Source organism: Crotalus tigris, unplaced genomic scaffold, assembly GCF_016545835.1.
Source record: "Crotalus tigris isolate CLP2741 ecotype Arizona unplaced genomic scaffold, ASM1654583v1 scf7180000017663.5292952, whole genome shotgun sequence".
NCBI lineage: Eukaryota > Metazoa > Chordata > Lepidosauria > Squamata > Viperidae > Crotalus > Crotalus tigris.
Window position 1 is genome coordinate 2161209 of NW_024096550.1, and position 19308 is coordinate 2180516.

The following is a 19308-nucleotide window of genomic DNA, read 5'->3' on the forward strand; positions in this document are numbered from 1 at the left end:
GTTTCTGGTGTGGACAAGGAAGACATCAAGCGGCCACCTGTCCAGTCCCCTACCCCCAACTGCAGAGCAGACCAGAACCAGCAATGTGAAAGAAACCTGCTCAGTGGCTAACGGGAGAAAAATCCAACCGACTCACGCAGGAACCTGTTGCCCGGGTTACACCCCCCACACAGGAGGACGCCGGGACTCTAGGTGGACCCACCCCTGCTCTACCCTTCTTTGACAGCAACGATGAAGAACGACCCGATGGTGAGTCAACAAATTCCACCTTTTTCACTGGCCGCCAAACTTATAATCCCTAAGTCTGGAGCACAAATGGACTTAAAAGTACTAATTGATTCGGGATGCACCCACTGCATTATTAGTTTGGCATTTGCCATGAAAATGGGCATATGGGCCATTTCCAAACTGGTGAGGTTTGAGCAAGCCGATGGCTCCCTGATGGGAGGGACTCTTGTCACACAATTAACCGAGCTTTTATGCCTAGAAATAGGTGCACACTGGGAGTTTATTCGCTTCCTGGTGGCTCCGAAAATGACTGAGGTGGTGATCCTAGGACTAGCCTGGTTAGACAAATGGAAGCCGTTTATCTGGTGGGAGAAAGGAATGAAAACTGTGAGACTACCTATAGGGCCTGATCCCCCCATTGATTCAACAGATGTTGAAGGGCATCTTAGGTCACCCAATGAGCGAGCACACATGGCCGCCTCACTGTCTCCAGGTGAACCAGTCATCCCCAAGGAATACTGTGACCTGGCGGAGGCATTTAGTGAAAAGGAATGTGACGCCCTACCCCCTCACAGACCCAATGACTGCTCCATCGAACTGGTGCCCGGAGCCAAACTCCCACGACCGAGAATGTATGCCATGTCCCCCCTTGAAGTGGAGGAGATGCAGTGATACATGAACAAAAACCTAGCGAGGGGGTTTATCGAACGGGCCAAATCTTCCGTGGGAGCCCCTGTGTTGTTCAAAGAGAAAAAAGATGGGTCTCTTCGTCTCTGCATTGACTATAAGGGTCTCAACACTGTGAGTGTGGAAAATAAATACTCCTCCCCCTCGAAAAGGATTTATTAACCCATCTGGCTAAGGGGAGTGTCTTCACTAAATTAGACCTGAGAGAGGCATATTACCGAGTGAGGATAAAAGAGGGGGACGAGTGGAAAACTGCCTTCAACTGTCCTATGGGGAGCTATCAGTTCAAAGTCATGCCATTTGGACTACAGGGGCCCCCAGTGGTATTTATGCAGTTGATTAATGAGGTCCTACAAGATCACTTGTACAAAGGGGTTTTGGTGTATCTTGTTCATATCCTGATATACAGCACGAATATGACTGATCACATAAAACTGGTGAGAGAAGTGTTAAAGAAACTATTGAACGCCAACTTTATGCCAAATTGTCAAAATGTGAATTTCACCAAACCCAATTAGATTATCTTGGCTACCAAATTTCCAACGAGGGTATTGAAATGGATCCAGCCAAGGTGAAAACTATAATCGAATGGCAGCCCCACAAACAGCTCCAGAGCTTTCTGGGTTTTGCCAACTTTTATTGCCAATTTATCCCCTCTTTTGCCGAGATTGCCCTACCTCTCACAGAACTACTAAAAACAGGCAAAGGAGGAGGGAAGCCATGACTGGGCCAACCACTAGCATGGACAATGGGCTGTCAAACAGCTTTTGAGAATTTAAAGAGACTATTTGCTGCTGAACCGGTCCTAAAGCACCCCTGCCCAGGGGAACCCTTTGTGATTCAAGTCGATGCCAGCGATGTGGCAGTTGGAGCTGTGTTACTGCAAAGGAACAAAAATGGGATCCTGCAACCCTGCGCCTACACCTCTAAGAAATTTACTGAGAGCGAGCGGAGATGGGCAATCTGGGAGAAAGAGGCCTTTGCAATTAGATGGGCGCTATTAAACTGGCGACACTATCTAGAAGGGAGCAAGGTGCCATTTGAGGTATGGACAGATCACAAAAATCTAGAAGCACTGAAAACTCCCCACAAATTGTCCCCAAAGCAAGTACGGTGGGCACAGTACTTTAACCGCTTCAACTTCACTCTAAAGTACATACCAGGAGGAAAGAACTTCCTAGCTGATGTGTTATCCTGGTTACCCCAGTACAAAAGCGAATGAGAGGAGGTTAACAAAGCAATTATTCCCAATCCACAAATGGCCGCTCAATTTACACCTCGCAGGGTCCCCAATCCTGATAACCCTGGGGCAAAGATAATAAAACGAGAGCTCCTCAACGACCAATGGTTCAAAGATAATCAAGCCTCCCTAACATGCAGGGATGGCTTGGCTTACAAAGGGGGAAAGCTATATTTACCAGAAGCGCTCTGTCTTACTGCTCTCGAACACAGCCATGATGTAAAACAGGCTGGACACTTTGGATATTTGAAAACCCTACACCTCACCCGCCAGCAATTTTGGTGGCCGGGGCTAAAAAAGGATGAGGAAAAATATGTAAAAAGTTGTACAGTATGTGCCACAATGAAAAGAATCCTGGGGAAAACCCCTGGGTTACTGCAACCTGTGGCAGATCCTTCTCAACCATGGGAAGAAATAGCTATGGACTTCATAGTAGACCTACTGAAAGTAGTGGAAATACTGTCATCTGGACTGTAATAGAGCTGTTCTCGAAGCAGGCTCATTTCATCACCTGCAAAGGACTCCCATCTGCCCAACAACTGACCAAATTGTTCCTGAAACATATCTACTGGCTGCATGGTACCCCTAAGCAAATAATTTTGGACAGGGGGGTGCAGTTCACAGCGAAGTTTTGGAGAAGTTTTCTTAAATTAATTGGATCATCTCAAGGTTTATCATCTGCTTTTCATCCGGCCACCAATGGGGCCGCAGAAGCCGCTAACAAAATGGTGAAGCAATATCTTAGATGCTACGTTTCTTACCAACAGATGAACTGGACTGGTCTCCTCCCTTTTGCGGAGGTGGCGTACAATAATTCTGTGCACAGCAGCACTGGCTACATGCCTTTCAGAGTGGCCACAAGAAAAGAGTTCAGCCCAATACCTGAATATCCTCAGTTGCCGTCCGCTTCCCAGACACTTGATCAGTGGGTGAGGAGATGGGAAGAAGTTTGGAAAAACACAAAAACTGCTTTAAAAAAGACTTTTGAAACCTGTAAAAAGCAGGCTGATAGGAAAAGGGCTCCCCAAAGAACATTCCAAGTTGGGGAGATGGTTTACTTATCAACTAAGTATTTACGACTCAAATTACCCAGCAAGAAATTGGGACCAAAATTCTTGGGGCCTTTCCCCATAGTAAGGATCATCAACCCGGTCACAGTAGAACTAAAACTCCCTAGACTTTTAGGGAAAATTCACCCAGTCTTCCATTGTAGCTTGTTGAAGCCTTATCGGGGCTCCACTTTAAGACCTCCTCTGAAGAAGGCACCTGGGCCCCTCGTAGTCACGGGATAGACTCACTATGAAGTGAAACATATTCTTGACTCTAGAATCTTCAGAGGGAAATTGCAGTACCTAGTGCAATGGAAGGGATACCCGTTGTCTGAAGCCACCTGGGTGAAATCGAGTGAAGTGAAAGCTGACAGATTGGTCAAAAGGTTTCATGTGAAACACCCCAACAAACTGAAAGATAACCCTTAACATATGCTTTTGTTTACTTTACAGGATCTGTCCTTTTTGTAAGGGGGGGCAGATGTCAACGTTGCAAATATTGTATATTCTTGCTTTTGACAATATGCAGAACTGTCTGGTATTTATGGGGTTAATACAGAGCAGAAGGGAGTGGGGGTAAAGCCCGGGAAAGAAAGAGGAAGAAAACCTTTGACCTTCACACTAATTGGATAATGTGATATATGACGGCTAATTTAGGGAGGGAACATGCTGATAATTTAACTGCTCAAAGGAAGAGAACTTAGATCCTAGCATCCCTCCGTTGTGCCTGTGCCGACATTTTGTAACAATAAAAGACTTTTTGGAAAATAAATGCCTGGAAGTTCTTTGAAATGTTTCATTAGCCGGAACCATAACATAAGGTGCTACTGCCAGTAGGGACAAGAAGGGTATTTCTAAAATAATCAAGAATGGCAGCAAGGACTGTGATGTGGAGGCTATTGTACATCTTGATACTAACGATCTGTCCCAAAAAGATGTACTCTCTGTGCAGAATGATTTCCAGAGCTCGGGGAAGGAACTTAGCAGAATAGGCTGTAGGCTTACTTTCTCAGAGGTTTTACCAGTGTATAAGGAGCAAAATGGAAAAGGCCAGAGTATAGCAGAATTCAATATGTGGCTAAAGGAGTGGTGTAAAGGGGAAAGCTCTGGTTATATTAGTCACAATGTCTGTAGCTGGTCCAATGAAAAAATGTACAAAAGAGACAGTTTGCATCCATCAAAGAAAGGGACTGAGTTACTCGGCAATAAATTCACAGATTTTCTAGAGCAATATTTTAACTAAACAGTGGGGACAGTGAGTTAATTGATACAGAACATCCCTGTCCCCACCAATCTAAAAATTATAGGGCTATCAGTGGATATAACATAGATATGTGTGTGGACAAGAATATCAACCTTGCTGTCAAGCAAAATCAAGCTTTTAATAGCGAGTGCCACACATAGATTATGTAGAAAATAAACACAGGGTCAATCATAAAGGACTCAAATGTCTATACACCAATGCACAGAGTATGAACAGCAAACAGGGTGAACTAGAAATTCAGGTTAATGAGGGCAGATACGAGATTGTTGCCATTACGGAAACATGGTGGGATGAAACCCACACATGGAACACACAGCTAGAGGGATTTAAATTATTTAAAAGAAACAGACCAAATAAAAGAGGAGGTGGAGTTGCTCTCTATATAAGAAATAACTACATCTCTACAGAAATAGAGCACAACAATGATAAAAACTGTCTTGAATGCATTTGGGTCAATATAAAAGGGGGGGGGGAAATGACATTGCCATAGGTATATACTACAAACCACCCAACCAAACAGAGGAAATAGATGAACTTTTTGCTAGTCAGCTAACTAAGGTATGTAGGAAACACATCACAATAGTAATGGGAGACTTTAACTACCCTGACATCAACTGGGAGACAAACTCCACACCAAGTGGAAGATCAAACAGGTTCCTGGCAAACCTAGCAGACAACTTTGTCTCCCAAAAAGTAGAGAAGGGAACTAGGGGATTAGCCATTTTGGATCTAATTCTCACTAACAGAGATGAAATGATAGACGGTGTTGAAGCCATAGGAACCCTGGGAGGAAGTGATCATGCAATATTAGAATTCAACATTATAGAAGCACAACCAATAGAACACAGTCAAACTAGAGTCTTGGACTTCAAGAGAGCTAATTTCAATAAACTTAGAGAGGGCTTGGGAAGGATTCCATGGATGAGAATCCTCAAGGGGAAAACAACTCAAGAAGCTTGGGAAATTTTGAAAAATGAGATAATAAAAGCACAGTCTAGCACAATACCAACAAAGAGGAAAAAAACAGCTCTCAAAAGAAAACCAGCATGGCTGCATAAAGAACTCTCTGACAAATTGAAAGATAAAAAGGACAAGTATAGAAAGTGGAAAGAGGGGAACATAACTAAGTCAGAATATCAGCAAATAGCCCGAGCCTGCAAAGATGAAGTGAAGAAAGCCAAGGCTCAAAATGAACTAAGGCTTGCGACCAAAGTCAAAAATAACAAAAAAAGCTTCTTTCAACTTCTAAAAAACAAGAAAAAAGTGAAGGAAATGATTGGTCCATTAGTGGGTGGAAGTGGCAAGAAGGTGACAAGCAACAGGGAGAAAGCTTCTGGAGCACCTCTTGAACACCACTGACATTAACAAAATCACCATCAGTTAATAGCAAAAGTCAGATTTAATTGAAACAGTTTATATTCTACAATAAAACTGTATCTTTAACACCATCAAACAATATCTGCCTATCTTAGATCCCTGGGGAAAACCCAATAGGTGGATGAAAATGTCACATCCAAAATCACCATCAGTCATTTGGAAAAGGCAGCTTTACTCAGAACTGCTTATATCCTACAAGGATATCTTTAATATCGTTAAAAAACAGCATCTGCGATCCCAGGTTCTTGGGAAAGACTCAGTAGATGGACAAAAATGCCAAATCAATGCTGAACCTCTGGTTGATTATGCATCCAACCATAATAACAAATCAAGCTGGCAGCTACAGTTGGATAATTGAAGTACTACTCTTTTTTGCAAAGTTCATATCCATTATATGTACAAATATTGACATTTTTAATAGTAATTGCAATTAGAAATTATAATTATAATAGAAATTAATTACAAACTAAAAAAATGAAAAGGAAAAATAGAAGGTGTAGAAAAGAAAAGGAAGGAAAAAATAAAAATACAGTAAAGAAAAATAAAAGAGACTTCCGGTTGCGGATCACGGCATGTGCAGCCATGCAAAGAACTCCATCTCTTTGCCGGCTGCTTTCCCTCCACCTTAATTGGGTTGACAAGTTGCCCTGGAGAGCTGACCACCATCGAGGAGGCCCTCGTTGACTGCGGAAGGGCAGCAGCTCCTTCCACGGCCCGAGCCAGCTCCTTAGCGCCATTGGAGAAAAGATCGGCCAGTAAAATGGCCGATCACCTAGCTACACCAGCCGAAAGTCAGAACAGCTAAGCGTGAAGAACCACCATGGAGAAATCCGGGTGAGACCTTTCCTTCCCTCTCTTAGCCCCAACTATTTTCCTGTAAAAAGCCTCTGAATGATTTCCCTGCCTAAAGAGAGCAGCATCTGTCTACTTGGGAAAAAAGCTTTGAACAAAAGTATAAAACAGTAATTTTTTATTGGATATTTATTTTTTGGGATATTTTGGGCCCCTGAAAAAATCCTTATCATAGAACATTATTATTATTTTATCTACTATGCTGAAGATATTTGCTTTTCCCCCCTCTATTCTCCTAATGAGATAAAATCTTTTTAATTTGGAAAAAAAGATTTTACAGCCTACTGAGGACATCCTGTGGTGAAAAGTGTTACTGCAATTGTACATTCTCTTGGTGTTTGAAGATGGAGTTGATCTTCAAATGATAATAAAAGAGAAAAGATAAAGGACTTGAAACAGCTGTGGGCTGAATTTGCTTACTAGAAATTGTGGAGGTGGATATTTGTTGACTTGTAATAAATATAGCTTCTACTAAAAGACTATTTTAGTATGGAAATGGAGGAATCTTACCCACAGCTTGATTATGAGCTTATATTGGAAAAAATCCTGGAAGCTACAGAGTACATGAAATCTTGGAGAAAAATTAAAGATCATATTGCAGAACCACAAACTGAATTTCAAATCTTAATGGACCAACCTATAGGCCAAGGAACAATAAAGGAGGAACAGATTAGCTTTAAAGAGGCCTATATGCAACAGTGCACACAATTTAAATAGATGGAGGAAGAAGCTACTGATCAATTGAGCTCTAGAAAAACACTTGACTTAAAACCTCAAATTGAGACTCTAATTGATCATTCCACAAGTCAACTAATCACTACAGAAGAGGATATTTCACAAGCCTACGTACAAATTATGGGGAACTCTGATAATCAAAGAATGATTTCAACTGAAATATTTGCAGTCTTAAAAGCAACAGGAACTGACTTTCAGATGCGATTTATTGAAAGCTGTGAGAACCTGGATAACCAACTAGTAACTACAACACAGAACAAAATTGACTATACTATCCAGATGATACTGGAAGAAGGGGAAGAGAACTTAGACCAGATTGATGTGTCGATAAATACCCGTACTCAAATACTAAGATTTGATGATACAGATGATACAGATGGAAACTGGCCTGGCACAGAAAGAAAGCTAGAGTTAGATTCAAAAATGTGATTTAAAATTTTACTTAATGGGTTAAAAAGGCGTTAGAGATCTGGACTGATTTAACAATTAATTGAGTATGTGAAGTTAGCAAGATGATATTTTGTGTAACAATATGCTTGTGTAAGGACCCACCCCACTTTGCATCTTAAGAAGACAGAACTCTTGGAATAATTCTTCCAACAGAATCCTTTATTAAGAGAAAATGGTTGCAGGCGTTCTAGACAGGACTTGGGGTCTAAGCTCTCCCATTCAAGGTTTTAAGGGGTTTCCCAGTAGCCCCACCCAATCACCCCCTACTTCCAGCGACAGTCTCAGGCATTACATTCCCACCCCATTTTTCCTTACTGCCGGCTGGATGGAGACTTCAGAGAAAACTACATGAAAGGTAATAGCCCCCTTTGTTATGATTAGGCCTTTTTGGTGCTATCCACATTCAATCCCTTTGAAGTTGTACCAAAGTGAAAGCCATAAAGCTCCTTTGTTCACCCCCTTTCCTTCATTGTATGACAGAATCCAGAGAAGGCAGAAATGGGGTTTTCTATAATTGATAACTAGAGATGAAATATAATTGGATTCTGACAGCTTGTTTTAGATATGATAATTATTTAGACAAGATTTAAATTTTATCTAATGGGTTTAAATGATTTTTATAGAAATAGACTGATTGATAGATTATATATTTAAAATATAGTAGAATAATATTTTTATTTTAAGTAGGATAACTATTTTGTAATGGAAGAAGAATAAGAGAGATTTGTGATAAGAGAAGAAATGGTACTAATTAATGACTTATTAGACTAAGAAATAGAATATATGTGGAAATAGTAGAATGTTACTGTCAGAATATTATGTGTATTTTAGAAGGGATACCCGAAGTGCTAATAATATGTTTATTCAAGATTAAATTGGAATATGGTAACTGTAAATTAGCAAAGCTTAAAAACAGGATTTGGATTTACATAGACGTAATGTTATTGATGATTGTTTTGACTGATTGAATTTCATGTAGAAATGGATTAACCTAAATATGTTATACTATTTGAGGGAAATAGAGAGGGAACTTTTAATGAATTAATTTGAGTTATATATGTATGACTTTGTCTTTGGATGATTGATTACCCCATCACCATGGTGTTTCGTGAGCACTCTGATGTAAAAATTAAAAAAAAAACAATAAAACTTGTTTATAAAAAAAAGAAAAGAAAAAGAAAAGAAATACAATATATAAAGAGATGACTTTCCCCCTTCATCAAAACAAGTATAAAGAATTTTAGTAACTTATCACCTTCTCTTAAAATATAATAGATGATCTCTTCTCTTCCTATCTTATCTATAAACAAAGATACAGGTAACCATAAATGTTGTGTATTAACTCAATTTCATAAGGTCTGTTATTAAAACAGTTAACTAAGTGGTTCAATTTAAATCCTTAACTGTCTGTCTGTATATATTGCAAGCCTGTGTTTAGGCAGGAATGTATGCTTTAAAATCATTGGCTGCCGCCTAGTGGCGGCCCGTATAAATATGAGTCAAGCAGCTACTAGAGCTGCTTCTGTGTGGATTGAATAAATGAGCTGTTATTTTCACTCCTGTATCTTCAATGCCTCACCGTTCTCACTACACAACAATAAACATTAGTGGTATCTCCTAATTTTTCCTCTATGTCTGGATTTCCTGCCTAACCCTGCAGAACTCAGAAAGTAATCCAATATGTCTTAAAGCTTTGAAGTGACTTTAAAGTATTGTTTTTTAAACCTATCAACTAAGATAACTGGGGTTCAACTTCCAGAATTCTTCAGCCAGCATATGTCTTCTCTATGTTCAATCTACATCAGTCCTGGTTTTAGCAACCTAAGAAAAGTTTCTATTTGTAATTACTGCTCTTACCTTATTTTTTATGTTCACATCAGCATCCATTTTCAGAAGGTAACTGACAATTCTATTGTGCCCTTTCTTGCATGCACAGATTAATGGTGTGTCTCCACCAAAATGGTCCTGAGCATTCAGATTACTGATGTCTTCTTCCAATAGGAGCTGAAGTTCGTTGAAGTCATTATTGTAAGCAGCCTGGCAAATGGGCTGAGGGAAGGAAAGAGAGAAAGGCCGGAGAACCTGATTAAGTATTTTCAACAGCTTTTGATTTAAGACATAAAATGACAAATGTATTGGGGGTTGTTACTTCATCATATTCATCCAGGCTTTTGAATTGTAGTCCGTAAACTTTTTAAAACATACAGTAGGCTTCGACTTCAAATCATTTGTTTAGTGACAGTGTTCAAAGTTAAAATGGTCCTGAAAAAAATGACTTAATGACCATTTTTCATACTTACGACCAGTGCTTCATTCCTATGGATCAAAATTCAGACTCTTGGCAAGTGGTGTGTATTTATGCACTGAAGTCCATACACCCTTCCCCTCCCCAAGTCTATAATACTTAGGTTTTAGAAATTGCATAATTTCAGTCCAAAATGCGTGAAGAAAAGAGGAACTACACAAAAGCAACTATAGAAACCGTATTTGACTCTATGAGTTATTTCAATTCAAGTCAATTGTTATAATAACTTTCAGTCCAGCCATTGCATAGGAAATTATAGGATCACACCAAATAATAATAATAATAATAATAATAATAATAATAATAATAATAATAATAATAATAATATAATGACAATGAATCATGCCCTTCATCCACGCAGTGACATTGTCAGACTTTATCTACCAAGGCAAATAGGTGGGCATGGAATGCTGCAAGTACATCAGAGTAAAGTGGAAAGAAATAAAATAACATAGAATAAAAATGAATAAGTATAATAATAATAATGATAATGAAAGAAATCACTAAAAGCAAAATGATGTGTCTGCATAATTCCTGGGAGAAAGCTGTTAGCAATAGCTGTATTGACCTAATGCATATCGAGAAACATTATATAAAAGTAAAACCTTCTATTCATTGTATGCCTGTGAGAAACTAACTGAAAATTATACAGTGTAAGACTCCATCTATGCCCCTTTGTTCCTTAGAAAGAGAAAGCTATAAAGATTGTAGTTTGGACCCTCCCCCCTTGCTCAGAAATTTGTTGATTGTTAATCGCTTCTGAACCTTTGCGCAAAAATAAACCTCTCTGTTTATTTTGGAATTCGTAAAAATCCTTTATTTTTTTAAGTTCTTTTACTTTTTCCACAAGAAGATGGCTGAAGAAAAAAAAATGGCTTTGGAAGAATATCTGAAGGACAATGACGAAGATGCACTGAAATTAGTATATCAGGAAGGCTTACTGACTACTGGAGAGACCAAACTGGCCTACAAGAAAGACCAAATGAAGAACAGAATAGAGGCATGAGAAGACAAAGCACTACATGGCCAGTATATTAAAAAAATCTCTGGGAAAGCAGATAATAAAAAGACCTGGCAATGGCTAAGAGCAGGAAAATTGAAGAAAGAGACTGAGGGACTAATTCTGGCTGCACAAGACCAAGCCTTAAGGACAAATGCATATAAAGTCAAAATTGAGAAGACAGCAACAGACAGTAAGTGCCGCCTATGCAAAGAAGCTGAAGAAACAGTAGACCACCTGGTAAGCTGCTGCAAGAAGATCGCACAGACTGACTACAAGCAGCGGCATGACAAAGTAGCAACAATGGTGCATTGGAAGATCTGCAAGAAATATCATTTGCCTGTAAGCAAAAACTGGTGGGATCATAAAATAGAGAAAGTCATAGAAAATGATAAAATTAAACTGCTCTGGGACTTCAGAATTCAAACAGACAAGCACCTGCAACATAACACCCCAGACTTAACAATTGTCGATAAGAAAGACAAAAAAGTCTGGATAGTGGACGTGGCAGTGCCTGGAGACAGCAGAATAGACGAGAAAGAACTGGAGAAGATAACAAAATACAAAAACCTACAAATAGAAATAGAAAGACTGTGACAAAAGCAAGCAAGGGTAGTACCAATAGTCATAGACGCCTTGGGTGCAATCCCAAAACAACTGGAGCACCACTTGAACATCATTGGCATTGACAAATTCACTATTAGTCAATTGCAAAAGGCGGCCTTACTAGGAACTGCTTCCATCCTGCGACGATATCTGTAATACCATCAAACATCCACATCTGCCTATCCCAGGTCCTTGGTAAGGACTCAACAGGTAGACAAAATGCCAAATCCAGTCTAAACATCTGGCTGACTGTGCGATGATCCATAATAATAATAAAGTTGGGAGGGACCTTGGAGGTCATCAAGTCCAACCCCCTGCTCAGGCAGGAAACCCTAAACCATTTCAGAAAAATGGCTGTCCAGTCTCTTCTTAAAAACTTCCAGTGATGGAGCATTTACCACTTTTGGAGGCAGATTGTTCCATTGGTTAATTATTCTAACTGTCAGGAAATTTCTCCTTAGTTCTAGGTTGCTTCTCTCCTTGATTAGTTTCCATCCGTTGCTTCTTGTTCTGCCTTCAGGTGCTTTGGAGAATAGCTTGACTCCATCTTCTTTGTGGCAGCCCCTGAGATATTGGAACACTGCTATCATGTCCCCCCTCGTCCTTCTCTTCGTTAAACTAGACATACCCAATTCCAACAACAGTTCCTTATATGTTTTAGCCTCTAGTCCCCTAATAATCTTTGTTGCTCTTCTCTGTACTGTTTCTAGAGGAGCGGTTCTCAACCTATGGGTCGCGTTGTTGGGGTCGAACGACCATTTCACGGGGGTCGCCAAACAGCACGTCCGCCATTTTTTTTTCCTTTTCCCTAGCTGTGCTCTTTATTCCCTCCTCTTTGCACATGCGCAGCTTTTTCCAATATAAAGTTAGGAAGTTTCGGTTTCAGAGCACGTGGCAGAAAGCAAGAGAGAGAACAAGCAAAAGTGGTAAGTTTCGAGCACCTTGAATCTTCGCCCTGCTTTAATTATTATTTTTTAAAAGGGGAAACGGGGAGAGAAGGGCGGGGGAGGGAAGGGGGAGAAAGAGAGAGATCTGGTTTTACAGAAGCGAAAGGAAAAGAAGGGGTGAAAGAAAAACCTTGGCTCGATTGGAGCAGGCTCGGTCCATTTCTCAGGCTGCCCTGGCTGGGGCAGAGTGGGGGGGAAGAAGGGATCGGCGCAGTTTCCGCTCGGAGCCAGCCGAAGTTGGGCTGGGGTTGGGCAAAGGAAGAGGGCCGAGGGCCGATGCGGAGGGTCAGAAGCAAAGGGGGTGCGCTGGGTCTAACCCTGAGGGCTGCGGAGGGAAGTGGGGCGGAAAGTGGAAGGAAGAGAGGGGACAGGTTGCTCCTGCCTGGCGGAGCTCTTTCTGGAAGGAAACCCGTGTAGAGGGCTGTCTCCGAAGTGGTGCGGGGTTACGTTCTTGTGGTGAGTGGCGGCGAAGGGCGGGCGGCGAATCCGGGAGGACCCTCGAGCGGAGCGGGTGGGTTTTTTTACCTCCGGTGGGTTCAGAGACCCCTGCGCCCCTTCCTCCCTTGCTTGCTTGGAACGAGGGGGCAGCAGCCACCCCGAGTCGCTCATCCCAGCCCTGTCCTGCTTGTAGATGGTTGGCTAGACCCCCGCCCCACCCGCCCGCCTGGCGGGTCTGTCTGAAAGCAGCAAAAAACTTTGCCGCAACTCAGTGGCTGTGCCCGGCTTGCTGAGCGCCCACGTGAACTTCCGAGTCTCTGAGGAGGAGAAGGAGGCAGCGGTGGACTGAAGAGACGTGGTCACCATCCTTGCCGCCTTGGTCCTCCGCTTCTTCCTCTCAGAACTGGTTCTTCCCGGCGGCCCCTCTCGCCGTGGGAAAGCCAAGCCTGGCCCGGTCATCTCTCAGGGTGCTGCCTCGTCGGCACTCGGGAGCCCCATCCCCCCTCCCTCCCGTGACAGCTGGGATGGTGCTGGCGGCTTCCTTGCTCCGATGTGGCGACCAGCATTGGAACGGCGGTCGGCAGCTGCAGGCTCCGTTGTGTGTCACCTCCCCCCGTGAATGGCAAGCCCCATGGGGCTTGACAGTGGTGTTGCTTTAAGGAAAAAAAATTATTTCCCCCCCATCCCATTCCCCCTTTTGCATAGCAATAAACACCACAATAAACATTCTCATGCTTTGTCCCCCTCCCATTTACTCGATAAATATTAAACATACACTTCCTGCCTCATGCTGGCTGAAAGACAATGTTTGAATAAGGCTGTGGAAGATGACTATAATCAAAAATCAGAAAGAAAAGGAACTCAGGGAATATTTCCAGTCCGTGTACACTAAGGGAAGCAGTTGCTAAGTGAAACAGTGATTATACTTATGATCATACTTCAGCTTTCCTTTGCATATCTGTGAAAATTGTAAATGCAATGATTGGTCATAAAGTTACTTTTTTATCACAATCTTAATTGCAAATGGTCACTAAATGAGGCACTCACTAAATGAGGACTACCTGTACCTAAAAAAGTCAAAAGGGACACTTTAAAAAATAAAGATTTTACAGGCAACAGCAGTACCTGAGCAATCTTGCCTAGGGACCACAAAAAAACCCCTGGCCTAGTTAGGATGGAATTCTACCAGAGTCCAGACAATGTGGTACAAAACCAAACCAAAGCACAAACGCATCCTTGCTGGGATTCAGTTTAAGTCTATTTCTCCCCATCCAGAACTGGGCCTTCAGGATCTGGGTCAGGTCTCCACCTCATTTTCTGCTTGGGCCAGGTTGAAGATCTATAATAGAGTAACATTGGCATCATGATGACTTTTTCATGCTGGCAGATGAGCTCTCCCAATCCCTTCATGTATAGTTGTATTTTTCAGTCTCTGCAACTTTAAATGTGTGCATTTCAATTCCCAGAATTCCCCAGCCAGCATGTAGATTGGGGAGACATCCTATAGCAGAGCTCCCAAGAACCCAACTTCTCCTTTCTCCACCTGCTTAGGACAGAGAAGAAACACTACAAAAGACAGTGTCTCCCATTTCCAGGCCTTCCAACTATCCCAGAGGGATAGTCTCCAAGATCCCTTGTACAGGAAAGAAAAAAAAAAAAACCACAAGAGTTTTCTGGCAGCTGAACACAAGGGATTATAAAATGGACCATAAAACAAATTGCATGGATATGGTAATTAATGTCACTGGCTTACATGTTCTCATAACAAGTAGCATATCTCTGAAATTATTACACACTGAGAAACTGAGAAACATATCCCTTCGCCTGAGAAACATATCCACATGTGTTTTTCTGAGAGCTATTTTGGTTGTGGTCACTTGGTGGCCATGCCCACTTGGTGGCCATGCCCACTTGGCCACACCCACTTGGTGGCCACACCTACTTGGCCACTCCCCTGGGGGTCACCACAACATGGGCAACTGTATTATGGGGTCACGGCATTAGAAAGGTTGAGAACCACTGTTCTAGAGTCTCAGCATCTTTTTTACATTGTGGTGACCAAAACTGGATGCAGTATTCCACGTGTGGCTTACCAAGGCTTTCTAAAGTGGTATTAATACTTCACGTGATCTTGATTCTATCCCTCTGTTAATGCAGCCCAGCACTGTGTTGGCTTTTTTGGCAGCTGCAGCACACTGCTGGCTCACATTTAAGTGATTGTTCACTAGGATGCCAAGATCCCTCTCACAGTTACTACTGTTGAGCAAGGTACCCCCTATACTATACCTGTACATTTGGTTTTTCTTGCCTAAATGTAGAACCTTACTTTTTTCACCACTGAATTTCATTTCGTTAGATAGCGCCCAGTGTTTAAGTCTGTCCAGGTCCTCCTGTACCTTAACCCTGTCTTCTGGAGTGTTGGCTATTCCTGCCAGCTTGGTGTTATCCGCAAATTTGATGAGTTCCCCATATATCCCCTCGTCCAAATCATTGATGAAGATGTTGAGGAGCACTGGGCCCAGAACAGAGCCCTGGGGCACCCCACTACACACTTCCCTCCATATGTAGATCCAGTTCCATTGAGGACCACATGCTGAATACGGCCGATCAACCACCCTGAATCCATCTGGTGATGATGCTGTCTCACCCACATTTTTCTATCTTATCGAGTAATAGGTTGTGATCTACTTTATCAAATGCCTTACTGAAGTCCAAGTAAATTATATCCACAGCATTCCTCTGATCCACTAATTTTGTCACTTGGTCAAAGAATGCAATAAGATTTGTCTGGCATGGTCTGTTTTTGACAAACCCATGTTGGCTTTTAGTAATGACTTTGTTTGCCTCTAGGTATTTGCTGATTCGTTGTTTGATTATCTTTTCCAGAATCTTCCCAGGTATTGAGGTCAGGCTGATAGGTCTGTAATTTCCTGGATCCATTTTGTTTCCTTTTTTGAAGATGGGAACTACATCAGCTCTTTTCCAGTCTGGTAGTTCCCCAGTGCTCCAAGTATTAAGAACCTGTCTCATTTTTCTTGTTTTCCTTCTCCATCCTCTTAGTGTAGGGTTATCTCAGTTTGCACTATACAGGTAGTCCTTGACTTACAACAGTTCATTTAGTGACAGTTCAAAATTATAACAGTATTGAAAACAGTGACTTGTGATCATTTTTCACACTTACAACCATCACAGAATCCCCATGATCACGTGATCAAAATTCAGACCCTTGGCAACTGACTCATATTTATGATGGTTGCAGGGTCCCAGGTCATGTGACCAGCTTTTGTGACTTTCTGACAAGCAAAGTCAATGGGGAAGCCAGATTCACTTAACAATTGTTTTATTAACTTAACTGTAGTGATTCACTTAACAACTGTGGCAAGAAAAGTCATAAAATGGGGCAAAGCTCACTTAACAAGTGCCTTGTTTAATAACAGAAATTTTGGGCTCAACTATGGTCATAAGCTGAGGACTACCTGTACTTCTAATGGAGGCCAGGTATATGAACTTTCACTGGCAGATGATTACTATAAGTTAAAAGGTAGCTTCTTACATGAATCAAAAAACAAATTGGCATCTCCAATTCTATTAACTAATTACACTTGGGTTTTATCATGCTCTTCTAAAATCTTTCTACTTTCAAAACCCCGATACCAACATTTTCCCTCTAAGGTGCTTCCTTCCTAGGGCTGAGAGAAAGTGACTGGCCCAAGGTCACCCAGCAAACTTCGTGCCTAAGGTGGGACTATAAATCACAGTCACTCAATTTTTATCCTGATGCCTTAACTACTACCTACAAACTGACTTTCACAGAGCAGAACCCAGGATGATTCTAAAGTTTTGGAAGTAGACAAAGAAACCAAGGAGAAAAGGGATTGCAGCTTTGACCAAACTCTTGATGAAAAACAAGAATGCATTTAAAATAATAATAATGAGGAGGAGGAGGAGGAGGAGGAGGAGGAAGAAGAAGAAAGGAGAAAGAAAGAAAGAAAGAAAGAAAGAAAGAAGAAGAAGACATCCCTGATTTTTATTTGCAAAAAATGGCTCTGGGAACTTTCTGGTATCTTGGAATCAAGATAATGTGCTATCAACATGCCATTTTCCATTTCATTGTTTTGTTTTATTTAAAATTAAAATAAATCAGGTGGAGCACAGGACCTGGCAAGCACTCTTGGAAACATCACAGGAGAATTAACATATATAGGCATCACACTGGACACAAATTTGTAATAAATAAATTCATATACATGTTAAAACAAAGTAAAATAGTTCTTTTTTTTAAAAAAGTGTGCAATTTAGGGACAACCTGATAGATTATATGGACAACCCATATCTGTCTGATTTCATACTTCCCTTGCTCTTCTTTCTCTGACCCAAATTCCATTCTCTTCTCTCCCTGGGTTCTGCCATAGAGGGGAGAGGGGATGATCATGGGTTTATTGCCTTAACTTCCTCTATTGCTAAAATGTAACACTTTGCTCTCCTGCATTATCTCTCAGCTTCCTCTATTGCTACAATGTAACACTTTGCTTTCCTGCACTATTTCTCTCTGTAAACTCCTCTCCTTAAACTGTCAACTAGAAAAGGGAGAGGTAGAAAGGAATGAAACATCTGGCAAACGGCTTAACTCTCAGCTCTCAAGAGAAGGTGCGAAGAATTGCCTAACCATCACAGTTCCAACCAGAACCAGCCTGATGTTATCTTCCCTTTCCCACGATGGACTTAACACCTGGAGATTGGCCGGTTTGAACTGTCCAGATGAACTATGGGATGGGGTTTGCTTGAAGACACTTTAAATTACCGATCTAAGCAGGAAAACCTCAGATCCTGTCTAGTATGCCTGTTATCAGCCTCTCTTAATAAAAGTTCCTTTTGGGAGAGCTTGCTTCCATGAGTTCTGCTTTTTTGGGATGAGGTATTGAAGCGGGTCCTGACAATAAGTGTTACATTAAGACTGCAGTTTCAGATTCAATCCACAAAGGGGTGCTAATAGATTGAAGTTATGTTCATCTGAAACTACTGGTGTGACAGCTTCAAGGAGTGCTGAGTTGTGAATCACTCTTGTTTTTCCCTGAAGCGTTTTCCCATATGCAGGATATAGTGAGATCTCCGTGCTTTAGCATCCATTCTCCGAATAAAAATTCTTTTTTTTTTACAAAATTTTATTGAATATACAATTAAAAAACACAAAAGACACATTAAACATAATACAATTAAAGACAAAAAAGACACATTGGACATGATACAACTTCCCTGTTTAAACGATACTATTAATATTACTTTACATTAAGTTATTACATTGTTACACAGTGCACATTCTTTCAATAAAGTACTTCCTAGTTGAATAACTTTTTGTTCTATCTGATATAACAAATATTAAAATAAGAATTTATAGGTTATCTACTTAATCATCACCCTTTGTCCAGGCATACCTCTTTAAATCCAACCAATTATATACTTTATTCCAAATTTCAAAGTACTCTGTTTCTGTTTTATTTTTGAGTTCTAATGTCAGTCTGTCCATTTCCGCACAGGATAGAATTTTGTTTAGTATTTAGTATGCCAGCAGAACAGGTAAAAGATACAATGTTAATTTGGAATAAAAACTTTGGCTATAATATCGAGTTAGATTATTGGCAACTACTATGGGACAGGAATAGAAGATTAACATTAGCTACTACTTACAAAGAAAATTTATACAAGATGTTTTATAGATGGCACCTTCCCCCTATAAAGCTAGCAAAAATAGACAAAAAATCTTCACCATTATGTTGGAAATGTAGGAAAATACCAGGGATTATCATATGTGGTGGGAATGCTCAGAAGCTAAAAATTTTTGGCACTTGATAAAGAATTGGTTAGAAGAGATACTATCATTAAAAATTGAAGTAAAACCAGAACTCTTTTTATTAGGGATCATTATGGATAAATTCAGCAAAGGAGCTTTATATTTAATTCTGCACATTTTAACCGCAGCAAGATGCTCAAAATTGGAAAAGAAAAGAAAACCCCCTGAAGAAGAAATATTAAATGAATAAGAATTCTTGAGTCATTTGGTGAATAATTGCTATTGCAAACTGTAAAATTGATCATGATGTGAAGTCCATCACAGTTAACTAATGCAAATGGC

General features: G+C 40.8%; 1 protein-coding gene across 1 annotated transcript in view; it reads right to left on the reverse strand.

The window, feature by feature from the left end:
• Positions 1-19308, reverse strand: part of ANKRD22 (ankyrin repeat domain 22) — a 40631-nt gene that overhangs the window by 15218 nt on the left and 6105 nt on the right. The window contains exon 2 of the mRNA XM_039335940.1: positions 9740-9931. Coding sequence (XP_039191874.1) covers positions 9740-9931 — 192 coding nt within the window. The remainder of the gene's footprint in view (positions 1-9739; positions 9932-19308) is intronic.